Here is a 19,923-nt window from a genome sequence, read left to right as displayed (position 1 = left end):
TTTTTTTTTTTTTTCACTGTTCTTCCAACTGAAACCAAAATTCCCCTCTTCCCTCATTCGTTTTCTTAGTTTTTAATTTATCATTCTGACGTTTCCTCTTAGAGGGTCAGACGATAAGGCCTTAAGGAAATTTTAATTTCACCTGCCCATTTCTTGTTTTTTGGTATTTAAATTAAATTATGTTTCCTCTGAAATTTCTCCTTCCATTTTGTTGTACCAAAAATTTACTTACATACACAAAAATATATATATATATATATATATATATATATATATATATATATATATATGTGCGCTTTTTGTGGGAAAGAACCCTAGTAAAGAGCTCAATTAGTATTTATTTTGAAGATTTTACAGAAGGCCAGAAAAACATCGGTACCGTCGATTTTAAGTTGAATACAGAGAGACCAGTTTATCGTCGAGAAATATTGAACTCCCTTCAGTCTGTTTTACTGTCTTGACCATCAACTAGACCATCCTCCTGTATTGGATTTGAAACCGGTGGTACAGATGTTTTTCTGACATTCTGTAAAATCTTTGAAATAAATATATTCATAAAAATTAAAGACACTTTTACAATTTAACATTCCCAAACAAATTTAGAAAGCCATTCTTAACATGAGGAGGGGACTTTGTTAAGTCTTATTTTACGCGGACAGAACTCTATTAAATGAAAATTAATTTATGGATGTTAAACTGCATTAGTGTCAAAATCAATATCGAATTTTTGTTACATATTTTTGATAAGTCTATAATTCTCCTTCTTTGTATCTGTTAATTGAGTCCTTTTGTCTCTCTCTCTCTCTCTCTCTCTATATATATATATATATATATATATATATATATATATATATATATATTTATATTTTAGTTGAGACAGATCATTGGTACCGTTGGTTTCAAGCCCGATAATAAGGCCCGTTTAAGGTATCCTTATCAAGCTCTCTTCAGCCAATATTCGTCTCTATAAGCTGAACGTCTGTGTGTGTGTCTAGTCACTAATAGGCTCCTATATGGTTGACTATTATAGAAAACTGATCATATATAATGATAGCTGTATCGAGACACAGGAATGGGTATGTTTGATCTGGCATAATGATTCATTAAAATTGTGGGGTCTGCATACGCGCCTCGTCCACAAAGTATGGAAAAAAAAAAAAAAAACGTTTACAAGTATTTTTGATATAGATGTACATAATAATACTTTGATAAGTATGTTCTAACTTAAATAGGGATGGTATAATAAAATTGTGGGGTCTGCGTTCCCGCCTGGCCTCCATAGAATGGAAATAGGCACAAACTTTAATAAAGACTTTTCATATCTATCTTCATAAGTATACTTTGATAATTATGTTTCAGTTTGAAGAAATATGGTATAATAAAATTATGGGGGTCGTGTGCGTTCGCACCTGACCTCCATAGAATGGAAATATGTCACAAAGTTTAACAAGGTTTTTTTAATATAGATCCACAGAATATTGTGATAAGTGTTTCAGTGTGAACAGGTATGGCATAATAAATTATGGGGTTTATCTATTTTAATTTTACTTTCATCATATTTTGCTTTGGTTTTGATACCCCCAAATTCAACCCAAATTTACAACCCTTCCTTTTCATAACCTATTATACTTTCATAAATCAGAGTCCATTTTCTGTAGGCTGTTTTTGAACTCAGTCAACGACGGGTACTTTTGCTAGTATATATATATATTACTGAAAAAGGTGCACGTATGGAAGCGGTACCCCCTCTGTACTTTCGTCTTTGTTTTTTTTTTTTTTAAATTTTTTCAGCGGATTATCTATCTATCTATCTATATATCTATAAAAGTAAAATTATCCGTGTGTGTGTGTGTGTCTGTGTGTGTACAATTCCCTACCAAGCTACTCGAGATTTAACATAAAGGCACCTCCAAAATTCACCACAACCCCCTCCATATGTAAAACGATGTAACTTTATTATAAGTTAATATTATTAATATAACTTTTGTATCATTTAAAAGACGGGCAGAATAAACTAGTAATAATTAAAAAAATTTTTTCATCGAACGAAAATAATGAAATTGCGAGACGAAAATTGTGTTTACATAGTTGGCGATTTAAAATAACGTTTCCATGTAATAACTTTACTAGTAAGCATTCCGAAAGTGAAAACATACCCGTGTTTAATAAATCTAGCAAAAATCAACTAATGGTCAGATTCTCGTAAAATTTTCGATACTTATCCATTTTAGAATGAAATTACATATAAAATGCAGTTTCCGTAAAATATACGAGGGGAAATTTTTCTTTTTTTTAGTGCGTGCCCTCGTCCCTATTTAATTTTTTTCGAAATTTGAATAAAATATTTTTAAATCTATCGAAATTTCTATTTATTATGAAACATAAGTGTTCAAATAAGTAAAAAATATTTATTTTTTAAAAATTTAAATACACGTATTAAACAAAAACTTACTTTGAAGTTGCATTAAAAAATGATATAAATTTTCTATTATTATGTTTTTTTGTTAAATAGCGTTTTTTCTAATTAATATACACTATAATCAGTTGAATTGCCAAGAAAAACAAACTTCCTAAAAATTAATTAATTTTTAAAAGATTAAAATTCCATTATTTCAAAATGTTCCCTTACAACATAGCTTTTTAATTGTTTAAATTTATTTATAAATATTAAGTTTTAATATAAATATGATTCTTACCAGCTATTGTATCACCAAATTAAAACCGATTTAAAAATATTGCACAAATATTAAACATTTTATAGACGACTCTCATATTTGTTTGTCTCTTTTTACCGAACAAGAGTATGGAAGCCAGTAGTTAACCAACGATTTGACCTTTGAAAACTACAAAACTCCTCCCCCAATTTTGGGTCTAAACACTTGAAATAGGTTACTTGGACATGGATCAAACTTTTTGATTTGAGCACAAAACAATAAATGTTAAGGGGTCCAAATTGGGGTCAAAGTTAAAAAAAAAATTTATCTCTGCCGTCTCTACCAAATTACAGCCAATTTTTGGTCTAAACATTTGAAATTTTACATAAAGTGTATTCAGATATAGGGCAAGCGTTTTAATCGGTTTTTAGCCGAAAGTTTGGCTGTCAAGGGGTCAAAGTTCAAAAGATTTTACCTTTGCAGTCTCTAGCAAACTAATCAGCCAATTTTGAGTCTAAACATTTGAAATTTTACATAAAGGGTATTCAGACATGCGGCAAGTCTTTTTTTAATCAGTTTTTAGGCGAAAGTTTTGCTGCCAAGAGGTCAAAGTTGAAAGAGTTGACCTTTGAAGACTCTACAAACTCCTCCACCAACTTTGGATCTAAACACTTGAAATTTTAGATGTAGGTTACTCAGACATGGGTCAAACATTTATATATATATATATATATATATCTATATATATATAAAAGTGAACGTGTCTGTGTGTGTGTATGTACATTTTCCAACGGAATAACTCTGTCAATTTTCAGTCTACAAACTTGAAATTTGATACAGAGGGTACTGAGATTTGGGAAAATCTTTGTAATCGGTTTTTGGCCAGAAATTGGGCTGGTAAGGGGTCAAAGTTCAACGATTTGATCTTTGAGAACTCTACCAAACTCCTCCACGAATTTTGGGTTTAAACACTTGACATTTTAGATTCCTTGGACATGGATCTAACTTAATAACTTGATTTGAGCTCAAAACAATAAATGTTAAGGGGTCACAATAGGGATTAAAGTTAAAAAAATTGACCGCTTTTTTTTTTTTTTTTTTTTTTGCTCAACATACACCTCCAAACACTCGGCAACGCTGGGCTGAAATGCTAATATATATAGGCACATAAAGTTATGAACAGTACATACATAGTGCCCGAGCAAAGCCGAGCTGAACTGCTAGTTATTAAAAAAAAAAAAAAATTTTTTAGTCAATATTTAAATATTTATAGGGGGTGTTCGATTTTTAATGCAACATTCTAGTAAATCGATCATCCATTTTGGAACAACTTGACATTTTTAGTTAAAATTTCGCAAGTTTAGCAATTTTTTAAAAATTTCGCTTTTGGTACTTGTGCACTTTTGCCACCATGCTGAAATTATAACGTTATTATTTTGAAAGCCAGTCTTAACATGGGAAGGAGAGGGTGTTTTATAAGTATTCTGTGCTTTCACCTTACAATCTATCTATCTATCTATCTATCTATCTATCTATCTATCTATCTATCTATATATATATATATATATATATATATATATATATATATATAAAAGTGAACGTGTCCGTGTGTTTGTGTACATTTTCCAACGCAATAACTCAATTTTAAGTCTACAGATGCGAAATTTGATATACAGGATACTGAGATTTGGGAAAATCTTTGTAATCCATTTTACGGCCAAAAATTTGTCTGTTAAGTGGTCAAAGTTCAACGATTTGACCTTTGAGAACTCTATCAAACTCCCACGACAATTTTGTGTTTAAACACTTGAAATTTTAGATATAGGTTCCTTGGACGTGGATCTAACTTGATAACTTCATTTGAGCCTAAAACAATAAATGTTAAGGGGTCACAATAGGGATTAAAGTTAAAAAAATTGACCGCTTTTTTTTTGCTCAACATACACCTCCAAACACCCGGGCAACGCTGGGCTGAAATGCTAGTATATCTACAAAAGTGAAAATGTGTGTGTGTGTGTGTGTGTGTGTATATATTTCCCTACCAAATTACTCTGTCAATTTTCGGTCTACAGACTTGAGATTTGACATAAGGGGTATTGAGATGTGGGAAAATCTTTTTAATCGGTTTTCGGCCAGAAATTTGGCTGTTAAGGGGCCAAAGTTTAACGATTTGACCTTTGAGAACTCTACCAAACTCCTCCGCCAATTTTGGGTCTAAACACTTGAAATTTTTGATGTTGGTTACTTGGACATGGGTCAAACAATTTTAGTCCAAAACAATAAATGTTAAGGAATCAAAACTGGGGTCAAAGTTAAAAAAAAAAATTTACGTTTGCGGTCTCTACCAACTTTTCTCTATGGTAGTTAAGAATGCCTAAGGGCATTACCGTACATATTCACACTTATATATACATATGCACATAAAGTTACAAACAGTACATAGGGCCCGAGCAAAGCCGGGTGGAACTGCAAGTTTAATAAATTAAAAAAAAAAAGATACTGTGGAGCTTGAATTTAACCTGAAAAAACTATTTAAAAATAGCGCAGTGGCAAGCACCTTGCTTTTTAAAATAATCCGCCAAAAAAGGCTAAACTTGTGAAATTTGACCTAAAAAACGTCACGTGGTTCTAAAATGGGTGATCGATTTACTAGAATATTGCCTAGAAACTGAGCATGCCTTACAAATATTTAAATATTAACGTTTCAAAATGAAATTTTCGATTATCTGGTAGGTTAGTGTCTTTTCGATAATAATTTGCTGTAAAAATTGGTAAATGTTACCTTACGCTTCAGCAGAACACGACCGCTCTAATTTGTTTTTTTAGAGGTATTTGAGGTTACTGACAACAAACAAATCTGATAATCAAACCCGTCGCAAATTTACCCTTTACATGGTATGAACCCCTGGACCCTGGTACTATTTTGCACCATTTCACTGCCTTCAGTAGTGTTTTTTTTATAGTGAAATGACTTATCACATTGCATATAGTGAAGTGACTTATCACATTGCGGAGGAATCTTTAGTAGACATTTGAAATAACAAGAAAATCTGTTAACGTGACATAGGCTGACATATATTCGGTGTGTTTTTAACAGTAATCTGTATATTTTTTTATTTTTAACTCATTTTTCCAAACTTACCATGTTTAACAGAGAGTCCGGTGTCATTTAAAATTTTCCAATACATCGGTAAACACTGTATGTTTTTCGAGCTGAATAAACATGTTGCATTTAATAAAAACACTAAAAAATTATCCAGTTTGGTAGAAAAGTAACTTATCTTGCCTTTGATAACATTTATTTGTTATATATTTGTTTTTTGACAACTTTTTTCGAATCTATGTGTACAATAAAACAAACCCAAGATTTTTAAAGATTTTTCTTGATAAATTTTTTTTTTAAAGGCCCAAATATGAACCAGCACCAAAAAGCTACTTGGTCTAATTTACGTGATTTTTGGCGCTTCTGCACTATTAGGACAAAATTTCAGAAATCATAATACAATTTAATTAATTACATTCAGTATTACGATTTCTGAATTTTACATGAAAACAATGATATCTACCTATTCCTCGTATTTTTAAGATGATTATATCCAAAAATGATGAAAATCGATAAGGTAGAAAATTATTTGAAAATAAGAGAGAATTTTAAGAGAACAATCGTAAAACACAGGAGAGTTCAAAAGGGAGATAATTTTCTGTGTAGATTCAAACCAGATAGTGCCAGTTTTACACCTGCTAACACGATTAAAGTTTTTTTTTTTTAATAATTCAGTAATATTCAGGTAATTTTGATTGCATAATTTGGAAGCTACAATTGTAACTTATTAGAATTGACACACAAAAAAAAAGGCAATCTTCAAAGCAAGCATGATCTAGCCTAAAAAATAATTGTGTCGGCGGTAAAAATGCTTTTTTGTTCAATATTATGACACAAGGAGTCATTTTTAAGTATTTTAAGTAGAGAAAATCACATTTTAAATGTGTCCAAAGCCCGTGAACATACGCCAAGATGGCTGTATGTCTGTTATAAAACCTTGAACTTCACGAAAAACCTTGACCTTGAACCCCCCCCCAAAAAAAAACTTTATCAGCGGAACGAAACGAGAAATTGATTGAAAATACTTGGATGCGAGCTAAACCATGGCCGTGGTTAAACGGAAACTCCGCTGTCAATAGGGTACATCTAGGGCTCTCTTTATTTCATATTTATTTGAATTTATGTGGTGTGAAATAGTCGGCTCAAATAAATTTTGCGAGATACTTTGTTGAATCGAAAAGAAAAAAGAAAAACTATTTTATGTACATAAAATATTTTTATAAAAACATATAATCTAAAAAAAATTATTAAAACTTAAAATCACAGTTGTTTTTTCTAAATAGATTATTTTTATTTACACATTGTTTTAAATAAAATATCTTTATGAAAACTGTTTTTGGTACATAAAATAATATTAAATCTAAAAATAAAATGTAAGTAAAATAACAGTTCCTTTTTCTAAATAAATTATTTTTGTTTTCAATAAAATATTTTTATGGTTGTTTCTCAGTGTGCCTTCAGTTTTCATTTTCGTTTCAAACTTTCAATTTTGCCTCATTGCGTTTTTCGTCTCATATTCCGGCTATTCGCTTTTTAGGTCATCAAGTTGACGTTTTTATTTTTTTGGGGCAGCCGATTTACCGTTATCTTGGTGTTGGTTCACGAACTTTGGACACATTTAAAATGTGATTTTCTCCACTTAAAATGCTTAAAATAAAATAATTTTTAAGTTGAAATGACTCCTCATGTCATAATATTTAACAATAACAACAACAAAATTTTTATTGTCGACACATAATTATTTTATTGTTTTTTATCTGAAAACTCCATTTATCGACTACGAAATCTCATCCCAATAATGTAGAAGCGCCTATTTTTGTTTTTCATTTTTATTCCATTACTACATCATTACAGACCTTTCTGTGTTTCTTTATTTTTAAATGCCGCCATAAGTGCCAATATGAACTTTCACCCGGAAAAAATTTGTGAGTAGAATTTTAATTAAAAATAAAAATAGATTTTTATATTTCCAAATTGCTATTGACAAGGGCGTGGCAAAATGACTGACTTATCTCTCCTTGTGTTTCATTAGGAGTGTCGGAAGCCGCCATTGAAAACTATTGAATAAACATCTGATTATATTAGGCTCTCTCTGTTTCGAAGCTTATAATCAATATGAAAATGTAATTTCAAACCGTAATTTTTTTTTTCAATAAAATGAGGAAAGACCAAATTTTAAAATAATGAAAGGTTTAATAAAAAAAAATACAATATTTTTTTTTTTCATCGGTTTTCTTTAAAAAAGATTTCACGAAATTAAACAAATTTTAACTGAAACTAAATCTATAAAATATATATAAATGCCAAAAAATCACTTACCTATAAAAAAAAAACTAAGCAATGGATGCTTCCATTCTTCATTTTTAAGAATTGTCCATATTTATATTTTATATTCCATGTATTTTTTAAATAAAAGGATTTTTTAAAGCAAGGGTCCCAGAAAATCGCATTTTCGTAACTCGTTATCTGGCATTAGTTTAAAGCGATGTAGCTTCGGATTTTCAAGTTATCAAATACGGAGGTCTGAAAGGGACATAATTATTTTATTTATTTATTTATTTATTTTTTTTACAAGGTGGTCACCACTTATCAAGGCCCAGAAGCCACTCAAGGATAAGGGTTATTGCGTGTACAGTACGTTAGTGTGGAGATTTAATAAGGTTCATCAGGAATTTGTTTATGTTGGACTTGAAGACATCCAGGTTGTAGTCAGGTGGGAAGCAGGGAGACGGAACAGAGTTCCACAGGCGTGCAGTTCTAAAAAAGAAGCTTTGTTCATGAAAACTACATTTTGATTTAGGCGCAGATAAAGAATGGGGAAAATTTTTGACAGTGGTTTCAGCTAGACGGGTGTTTTTCGTAAAAGATTGGCGAGGGGGACCAGAGATTGGAGCTCAGACGAGCACCTGCCATGGAAATAACGATAAAACAAAGATAGGCTCGCAACGTCTCTTCTGTGGGAGAGAGGTTGTAGGGAAGAGAAAAGGGCATCCCCCACTAAGCCATGAAGTCTATTTTGTACTCTGTCAAGGCAAGATAGGCTGTTTTTAGCAGCTCCTGCCCAGATATGGCAGCAGTATTCCATCCTTGGACGTACTTGGCTTTTATATAGATAGAGAATTGCATCAGTAGTGAGATATCTTCTGGAGCGGTAGAAGGATCCCACCATCTTTCCAGCGACCTTGGCAACAGACTTGATGTACGTGTTCCATTTTAGATCAGGAGTAAAGGTCAAACCCAGAAGCTTGTCAAAACATGGGGCTTCTCCTAAACGAGAGCCATCCATATCAGTTGATGCGGGACTGGGATCAGAGCGTTGATGATGTAAAGATAGGAGTTTGGTTTTAGATGCATTAAAAGTAATCAGCCACATCTTCCCCCATTGAACCACTTGTTCGAGATCAGAGGAGAGAGAATCAGAGAGAGCTTTGTCATTTACAGCCTTTGATGTGTTGCCATAGATGGTCGGGTCATCAGCATAGATGTCAACGAATGATTTAAGTATATGTTTAGGGAGATCATTGATGTAGATCAGGAAGAGAGTTGGGCCCAGGATTGACCCTTGAGGGACTCTAGCATTAATACTGCAGGCCTCTGATTTTTGTCCATCGACCACTACTCTTATGAGCCTATCAGAGAGAAATGATTTAATGATAGAGAAAACATTTCCAGTTATACCGTAGCTGAAAATCTTGTGAAGTAGGCCTTTATGTAGCAATACACATGGCCGTTAAAACGCTTTGGATAATCACAGATTTCAAGGGGTTTCTGCTAAAATAGTCATATTTTAAAAACCAAAGCACTTTAAGTCTTAAAAATACCACCGTTTTGTTCAGAAATGAATATACTTTCAAATGAATTAGTAAATAATAACATACATTATATATTTTTAGAGTTTTAAGCAAATAAAGTGATAAAAATGTGAACATCATAAAACAGCCTTTTCGGTAAGTTTTTGTAACGACCCCCCCCCCTGATTTCTAAACATTCGTACTGTGTTTCTGTGAAGAATTTTTTAATGAAATTTGGAAATTAGCCAAAAGAAATGTAATTTTTAATAATTTCGAGTGTCTGAAATTCATTTGACGACTCGTTTTTTTGTTGTGTTAAAAAAAAGATTTCAAAATGATGAGTATTGAAAATTTGGAAAAAGACTTCTGTAGTATATAGTAGATAATAGCAGCAGCGATAACATGGTGTAAACAGACGTTTGTTTTTGTTGTTTATTTTTTATTTCAAATCGATTTTTTTTTTAATTGCAAATCTGGTTACAAATAAAAATTCTTACATGTTTAGTTAGAGCTATTTTGTTATCAACCATACAAATATTTTTAAAAATTGGGTAGTAGTAAATTTTAAAATATTTTAACAAACGAAAATGTGAACTATGATGTTTTGGTTCACGTGTACGAACGGTACACACACTTCTAATTTTCATCCCTTAAAATATGTTTTCAGTGAATTATTATCGAATGAAAACTAATCTACCTCATTATTAAAAATAAAATAAAAAATAATCAATATTTAAATATTTGTAGGAGGTGCTCAGTTAAAAAATAAAAATGGTAGGAAAAGACATGAAATGTAATTAAAAATCAAAATAGCATTAATTCAAAATTTTTAACAATTTGTCAGCTTTAGCAAAAACTTGTTTCTTTTTTTATATTTGAATAGAATTTAAATACTTGATATTTTTCCAAGCATCATGTTTTCTGTTAGAGGGACGCCACTTTTTTAAATAACATTTATTTTTGTCTGTTTGTCATAATTCTTGTAAAGTTTCACAATGGGTAACAAAAACCCTCTTAAAAAAAAAAAAACTCACTTAATTCTATGTCCAATCTTAGGTATGAGTGGCAAGCCTCCTCCTAAAACCTTTAGCCTTAACAATAACGCTAAGTACAAGTGGCAGAGCTCCCCACTAAACAAACTTCCTCTGTGAGCTCATATAAACGTAAAAAAAAAGCATAAAAAACGTTTAAAGAAAGTGCACATGATTAATCTCCCATAAAAAAATAAATTGGTCAACTGTCCTAAAATGCTAGGATCGTCTTGAAATGGTGAATTATTTTACATATATGTGAAACCAACCCCCACTCTAAATTCTAAAATTGTTTTTGTTTCGTTTCTATCAAGTCTTCAGGATGTTCACACATAATTTTCCTTTGCCCTATCATTAACCCAAAGTCAGAGTGGCAACCGCCCCACCTTCTCATAATTGCACAAAGACCCTCTTAAAACCATGCATAATCGCTTTTAGAAAACAAACAAACAAACAATAAAACACCCAGGATTTATCTATCATAGGAAAGTAACTGCCCTAAAACGCTCGAATGATTCAAAATGGGAAATCATTTTACATTACATTCTAAAATAATTTTTGTTTATCTTTTAAAGTTTTTCAAGTTGTTCACATGCAATTGTCTATAAAGGTAGAATCACATGTTTTGGAGAGGTGTTCAGATGGAGGAGGGGTAGCAGAAGGTATTAATGTACAATAATACCAAAGAAATATTGCAATATATTCATTTTTAACCAATCCTAGATTTCGATTTTAGTTTTTGGCACATAAAATGCATTACAACTAAACTTTGAGTTCTCTAACTTCTTTTCTTTTAATGAATACTTGGCATTTTTAAGCAATCGCAGCATATTTATGTGCATTTACTACGGATTATTTGGAAACCATTAATTTCTGGAGATTTTCAATAGCATATTCAGATTCCTTGCACAAAAATACACTTATATGGCAAATTTCATTGCTTAGTCTTGTGTTTTAACAAAGATATAGCATTTTTACTGAAAAAGTAGTGCAAAAAATGTGACAAAACACATATGGTCTTAAAAAGGGGAAAATATCCAAACACGCAGGACATAAAAATAGTCATAACTTCCTTGATTTTAATTGAATTTAAAAAATTTAAAAAGATTATTTCTTAGCTTATCAAGCTCTTTCTATATATACCAATATTGAAATATTTTAAGCCATTCAAATTTTTTCATGTGTATTGCTAATTTATGCCACACCTTAATATGTCAAAAGCAATTGCCCTAGAAAGGAAGCTTTTGTCAAGAGATTCACTAATCCTATGAGATATAACCGTTAGCACATCTGCGGTAGATCTTGCAGAACAGAAACCATATTGCGTGTCACTAAGAAGGTTATTTCTGCTGAGGTGGTTGACTACTTCTCTATTTAATATGGATTCCAGCAACTTACTCATAACACACAGGAGACTTATTGGTCTGTACTGAGAGGGAGATGACTTATCACCTGAATTTTTAAATACAGGGCATACTGATGAGGTCTTCCAGGGAGTCGGAAAGCACTTCTTAAGACAACGCTTAAACAGTTTCGTAAGTATGAGAGCAAGTTCTGGTTGAAGCTTTTTTAACACTATAATTAGGATGCCGTCAGGGCCAATTGCTTTACTGGAATCAAGGTTCTTGATTAGCTTGGCGACCTCATGCACAGATATTTGTATGTTACCTACCGTGTTCTGTGTTATAGGAAGAAATAGGGAGAGTTGATGGCCTTCATTGCATAGGGTAGAATTAGCTGCAAAGTTCTTGGCAAATAGTTTGGCCTTGTCTGATGCTGACGAGATGACCTCTGGTCCATTGATAATGGTTGGGATAACATTATTTACGTGTCATGTCGAAATTAGTATAAATTCCCAAAACTATGGAAAATGATGGAGTAGCAAAATGATTATATAATTATGATAATGTGACCTGGTAGATCAACACAAGTTGGTCTTTTTTGACACTAGTTTTCTAGAAGTAAGTGTCCAGGTGTGCTGAAAACGAATATCGAATTTAAAATTGGGGCTCGCAACTAGTTTTCACGATACTGAAAACATACTTTTCTGCAGGTTTCATGTAGTAATGTAATGTGGCGGCCATAAATGTTCAAAACGGAAACAATATAATGAATTTTCAAAATAACGATTAGTTAATCTATTTTTTTTAAATTAAAAAAAAAAAACAATAAAAAGGAAAAGAATTAGATAAAAATATGGGGAGAAAGATGAGAGGTTGAGGATGTTTATTCTGAAAACCGTTCTTAACATGGGGAGGTGGGGGAGTGTTTAATCTGAAAACCGTTCTTAACATGGGGAGGTTGAGGCTGTTTAATCTGAAAACCGTTCTTAACATGGGGAGGTTGAGGCTGTTTAATCTGAAAACCGTTCTTAACATGGGGAGGTGGGGAGGTGTTTAATCTGAAAACCGTTCTTAACATAGGGAGGTTGGGGGTGTTTAATCTGAAAACCGTTCTTAACATAGGGAGGTTGGGGGTGTTTAATCTGAAAACCGTTCTTAACATAGGGAGGTTGTGGGTGTTTATTCCGAAAACCGTACTGGATTTCCACCCGAACATTTTCTTTTAAACTGACGACTTTTATAGGTTTTCTGGTAAAAATATATCTTTTAAATTTTATGCAAATAAGTAGTTTTCCGGATATTAAGCAATGTAATTCTTTATGTTATAAGTGGTGGCCATTATTGTACACGCAAGCGCGCATATTTTAGTCGTAAAATTTGATTTTCTTGAATAAAAAAAAATACTTGATCAAATTACGTGATTTTTGGAATATTTCATCTTTGTTTCATGACTGGTACATACATCATACAAACGTTTTTGTGTTTTCTTTTAATTAGGTACATTTCTGAATATGTACCTTTACTTACGGGTTCAACATTTTTAAATACACTATGCCAGAATGTAATTACGTGGATGTTAAGTCACAGAGTTTGAACGACAAAGTTTCAGGAAGAATGTTATTAGCCATAGCAATCATTACTGGATGTTGTAATTGGCCTCTGACAACTGATGGGGAAAAATGATTTTTGTTTTTGAGCTTATCAATTTTGAAAAAAGGTGTGACATGGAAATATTCTATGAAAAGTGAGATGTTCACCCCTCTTGACATTTTTTTAATTTTCCAATATTGCATTTTTTTTTTTTTACATTCACCCGCTAACAAGGCATATCGCCACTTGGACGTAACGGGATTCTATTTGGGACCATGCCTAGGAAAGATTAACAAGATGTTGGTTTACATTACATTTAAACTTTTCCTTATCAGTACAGTCATGGAAACAGGTAGCAGGAAGGGAATTCCAAAGTGTAGTTGTTCGAGGAAAGAAACTAGAGTAGAACGCTTTCTGGCATTTAGGGACCGCAACATTGAAGGGGTGAGATTTGCTAAGTAGGTTTGTCGGGGATATGTATGTCGAGGGGACACAAGTGCAATGAGTTCATCAGAGCACATTCCATTAAAATATTTGTAAAACAGGCACATAGATGAAACGTTGTGGCGATGGGCCAGGGGTTGGAGCTTAGTTGACAAAGTGGGACCTTTTAAATTGAAAACTTTTTTGGATCCTATTCAAGAAGGAAAGTCTAGTGGTAGATATACCTGCCCAGATATGGCAACAATACTCCATGCATGGGTGAATGATACCCTTGTAGGGGTACATGGTACTCTCACGTGTGAGTAGTCTTCTTGTAAATAAAATCATATATATATATATATATATATATATATATATATATATATATGATTTGGTGACTTCATTTCCTTTTTTTTTTTTTAAGTACGATAAAGTTGTTAGTTATATTAACATTAATGAAGAGCAGAATTCCTTGTGCCACGTATTGTATTTATTTCACAAATATCAAGAAGCAAGAAGGAGAGAAATGAGAGAAAGCATTCACTGATTGTGAGCTGCATTATTTCGAGCAACAGATCGATTATTTTGATATTACTAACCCAGTGAAATTGAAATTTCACACAATCTCATTGAAGTCAGAGTGTAAGTCTTTTTTTTTTTTTTTTTTTTTTTTTACACAGTGATCACCACTTATCAAGGCCCGGAAGCCACTCAGGGATAAGGGTATAAGTCGTGCCCTGATCAAGTTTCAATTCCAGAACTAAAGAATATTTTAACATGTATTTTACACAATTAAAATATATATATATTTATATATATATATATATATATATATATATATATATATATATATATATATATAGCAAAAACACAAAAATAGCACATTAAATCAGACACCAGAGTTAAGATATAAAAATGCATTCATTCAAAATGATGCTAACCATTACATAAAGAAAGGAAGTTGCCTCTACAATCCTTCCAATCTCTGGTCCCCCCTCGCCAATCTTTTACGAAAAACACCTGTCTAGCTGAAGCCACTGTCAAAAATTTTCCCCACTCTCTATCTGTGCCTAAATCGAAACGTAGATTCCTGAACACAGCTTCTTTCTTAGAACAGCATTCCAGTGGAACTCTGTTCCGTCTGCCTGTTTCCCACCTGACTACAACTTGGATGTCTTCAAATCCAACGTAAACAAATTCCTGATGAACTGCTCCCTTAAGTAGACACTTTATGAAATCTCAACACTAACATACAACGTACTGTACATGCAATAACCCTTATCCCTCAATGGCTTCCGGGCCTTGATAAGTGGTGACCTCCTTGTAAAAAAAAAAAAAAATTGTGCCATATACAAAATATTCCTCTGCCTGGTCGGCAGCCACAATTTTGCTGACTACAACCCCAAAGGTGTAAAAATCAAGGCCAGCTGGAGGCCATGGATGATGACCTGTGATACCTTACAACAAAATCTATGTAGCTGAAAAGTCCGTGGTCAGATGACTTGCAATGCTCTATTTCGGCCCTTAATTCGGCTAGATGGGAGATTGGTTGGGCTTAATTTGATCACTCAGCTAATTACATGATGCTTTAATATCGATAACTTCATCTTCAACCGTTATCTAATCATATATAAACAATTTTATGTCTCTCTGCCTGTCTCCATATTTTCAAACTCTATCTCCTCCGAAACTAAAAGTCACAAAGCGGTGCTAAGGGTCTCAAATGATTGGATTTTTTACGTTCATTTACGGATCTTTAGCTGGTTAAAATTGCTTTTAAAGAGTCCAAAATGGGTAAAAATTGAAAAAAATCGTTAAACATTTTGTACATTTATCTTGCTTTATTAAAAATTTTTAATCAGTTTATATGCGTGTCATGTTGTTAATACAGTGGTAACGTCACCAGTTTTGAATGCTACAGTTTTGGTTTCAATTCTAGCTGATGGCACCTAAATACTTCTTTACTTTTGAAATTACGACTCTATAATAATATATATAAAATCTAGACAAATTAAAATATATTTAAGCATATTTTATGCCCGGGCAAAGCCAGACTCCCATACCCCCCTCTCCTCCGGCCCTGCTAGTTCTATCTAAAACCTCAATTTTATCTCTTTCTTATTTTCTTCCGAAATAGATCCTAGGAGGCAGTGGCTGAGAACAAAGAGTAATATTTTCTAGGAGTAATGATGATCGTCTCTGTAAATTTTTTAAACTAGGAAAAATGTTTTTATGCTAAGAGTAACACAATATACAGTCGTGTTCAAAAACTAAGGGACAAAATTTTAAAACCCAATATTTGTTAGAAATAATAACTATGAAAAGCTGAAACTTTAACAACTGGTAGTCGTTCTCATCCATAATAACATACTCAAATTTATTTATTTTTAAAATAGGAACGTCCAAAAGTGAGGGACAAAATTGAGAAAAACAATGTAAACAATATATTCAAATTTTTTGATTTCCTCTAAAGAATAAATCTTAGTTATTTGTAAATGTTGCATCAGCCGGCACCATGGCGAAATGCCAAAAACTTGATTACTCTGATAAGCACACCATTAGAGAGATTTCCGAGAAAGTGAAACGTTCCAAGAGTGTTGTAGGCAGGGTTGTTAAATCCTACAATGATACTGGCAAAATAGTGCTTTTAAAACTGGCAGACCCTGAAAAACTTTGGAAAGAGAAGATTGAATAATGCAGCGTATGTCATTAAAGGACCGTTTTAAGTCTTGCACAGAAATTAAAAGGGTTATGAATAGTACCTCATGTGTTAATGTGTCAAGAAACACTATTTCTAGATGACTGCAAGAAATAGGGCTGTTTAATCGAACCCAAGAGAAGAAATTACTTGTTAGTTCAAAGAATACGAAGAAGAGGTTAGAGTTTGCAACCAGGTATGTAATTTGGACATATGAAAATTGGGCAAAAGTATTTTTCAGTGATGAAAGCAAATTTAATTTATTTGGAAATGATGGAAAAAACAATGTAAAGAGATGTATTGGTGACAGATTAAGTGCAAAGTGTACAAAGAAAACTATCAAGTTTGGGGGCAGAAGCGTCATGGTATTTGGAATGTTTTCTAGCCAAGGTACAATGCCTCTTGTCCGGTTACAAACTTGTGTAAATGCGCAGATCTATTAAAACATTGTTTAAGATCATGTTGTGCCAATCATACAGAATTCAGGTTTCGATAGGACTACCTTTATGCAAGATACTACCCCATGTCAAAAGGCAAAGGTGGTAATGAGTTACCTTAGCGAGCAAGATTTTGAAATTATGGATTGGTCACCGCAAAGTCTTGACTTAAATGCAATAGAAAATCTTTGGAAGACTGTAGGAGTGAAAATTATGGAAAGAAATCCCACTAACACAGAGGATTTGTGAGTGAAGCTTCAAGAAGTATGGTCTAAAATTAGTATTGAGGATTGTCAAGAACTGATTCGTTCTTGTTGAAGATGTGCAGCTGTCATTGAGAGCAAGGGCTCATTTACTAAATATTAATTGTACATGTATTTTTATTGTTTTTTGGCTGTTTACATTGTTTTTCTCAATTTTTTCCCTTACTTTTGGATGTTCCTATTTTGAAAATAAATGAATAAATAAATAATTGCTATAATTCTTTTTCTATCCTTTGCAAATGATTCAAATTTTAGTATGTTATTATGGATGAGAACGACTACCAGCTGTCAAAATTTCAGCTTTCCACAGTTATTTCTAACAAATATTAGGCTTTAAAATTTTGTCCCTTAGTTTTGGACGCTACTGTATTCTAAGAGCAATTGTGAGAATATAAATTATCTTACTTATGGATTAAATTTGTGACGTATATGTAGCAACAGCGGCATGACATGTATGCAAATGACCAAGCCGGTGTGCAAGGTGACATTGCAGCAGAGGAAGAGACTTGAAAGAAAAATTGAGAAAAGAAGGAATGATGTGGGTGGTGACAGCGAGGCAAAACACTTGCTGATGAGAAAGATTTGAAAAACCTGCATGGTTGCGAAATGAAGATACTTGTAAAACCAAGATGCAGGCATAGTTTGGAAAGTACCATTAATAAATGACTTTTGTTTCAACATGGAAAAAAGCTGAGTCGAATTTCTTTCCTTTGTTTCTTTGTGAGAATTTTGTACACAGTGTCGAGCCCGAGAGTGAAAATGTAAGAACCAAATCAAACTAAACCTAAATATATCCTTCTTTAGTTTTTTGGGAGGTGGGGAGATCGCTTGAGACGAGTCATGTAGCTATTTAATGTTAGAAGCTAATAAGAATGAAAACTGATTATTGCAAAGACAGGAGATGCATATTGATCTTTGTCTTGAAAAGATCAGGTTGTAGGTAGGAGGAAAACAGTCAGCAGGAAAAGAATTCCACAAGACTACAGTTTTGGGAAAGAAGCTACTGGAATAGGAAGCCGTATTACAATGAGGTATTAAGACTGTGAATTCATGGAGACCTGAAGACTAATGTTAAATGAGCTGGAACAAAGGAAGCAGGGAATAGATCAGACTGAGGAACACGTGACATAATAATATTTGTAGAAAAGACTGAGACTAACAACATCACGTCCGTAAGAGAGATGTTGGAGTGAAGAAAGTGTGGAGAGCCAATCAAATTACAGATATGTTTCTGCAATTTATCAGGAACCTTCAAATGGGACACAGATTCACCAGCCAAAATATGACAACAGTTCTCGATATATGGTTTGATAGTAGATTTTTAGAGTTAAAGAGCCTTGGGTGTGAGAAAGTGTTTAGAATCATAAAGAGAACTGATTTTACAAGACGCGGAAAGAGCAATGGATTGTGCTGGTCTGGTCATAGGCTCATCCAACCATTCAAATTTGGATAAGATTAGTCTGTGTTTTATTAACAAATAAGTAATCAGTTCTGGCTGATCCTTGCTGGACGGGTTTGATGTTCGGAGTGTTTATTACTAATCACCGATGAATATTTACACTCATAATCAAACTGTTGTTAGATTATCTCTTCATTAGGCATTTTTTAAAAAACTAAACCTATGATCAATTTTCCTTGTACAAAGACAAAAATCTACAAACTCTGTATTTTAATTATGCCCTTCTTTAATTATCACTTGTTTGTCATACATGTGCTATTGTAGAGCTTGATAAACTCTACTGGGTTGTGTGGTTAATGTTGTCCATTCAACTGGTGAAATTTCCTGGTTGTATATGGAAACAAAAGACCTCATGTTTATGAAGAAGCACCTGACAAAAACTAACGCCATTAGAATGTTGCCTTTGTGGTGACCCTGGATGTCAAACTCGTCATAAAAGTTACCGATAACAGCACTAGCATTCTTCCCCGTCAGGATGTAAATATAGTAATCTTGGAGATGATTGTATACTTTTATGGAATGCTGTGTTTGGCGTTGATCAACAGAGATTGTAGTTCCTTTGTGCTCATGAATAGTTGTACAAGTGATTTAGTATTGCAGGAGTATTGGCATGTACGAATTTTAATGTCCTTCCTCTGTCTTTTACGGAACTTTTGATGAACTACACAGCTCTTTCTGCTTGACCATTCATTGCAGGATGGTATGGGGTTGAGGTTATGTTTTATGTCATTCTTACTCATAAATTTCTCAAAATCTGCATTAGTGAAACAGATTCAATTATCAGTCATGCACAAATAAATATTTTATATGACACATGGTTGACGGCTTCTAGTTTACTCTAAATTTAATTGCAGATTTTATTTTTGTACATTTTAATTTTGTATTTTAATCCTTGTTTTGCAGGCAAACAGATCAATGGTGTTTGGCACACTGGTGTTGTTGTCTTTGGTATGGAATACTTTTTTGGGTCTGATGGAATTTCTTTCTGTGAACCGGTTTGTATTTCACTTTGCTTTTTTTTCTTTTTTTAATTGTTAAAGCATTATAAACTTAACACATACAGGATTTTGTGTAAAATAATGTTTTATATTTACAAGAATTATATCAAAAACAAAATTTCAAAGTCGTCGA

The 19,923-nt window shown here is 32.8% G+C and overlaps 1 protein-coding gene across 1 annotated transcript in view; it reads left to right on the top strand.

Moving 5' to 3' along the window:
• LOC145254746 (uncharacterized) overlaps positions 1 to 19,923 on the top strand; it is a 59,962-nt gene that overhangs the window by 3,643 nt on the left and 36,396 nt on the right. Inside the window, exon 3 of the mRNA XM_080113485.1 lies at positions 19,696 to 19,787. Within this exon, the coding sequence (XP_079969611.1) occupies positions 19,696 to 19,787 (92 nt within the window). The remainder of the gene's footprint in view (positions 1 to 19,695; positions 19,788 to 19,923) is intronic.

The sequence above is a fragment of the Euprymna scolopes genome, chromosome 30 (genome assembly GCF_053919585.1).
Source record: "Euprymna scolopes isolate OS-2025 chromosome 30, ASM5391958v1, whole genome shotgun sequence".
NCBI classification, from domain to species: Eukaryota; Metazoa; Mollusca; class Cephalopoda; order Sepiida; family Sepiolidae; genus Euprymna; species Euprymna scolopes.
This window is presented reverse-complemented; position numbering and strand designations above follow the sequence as displayed.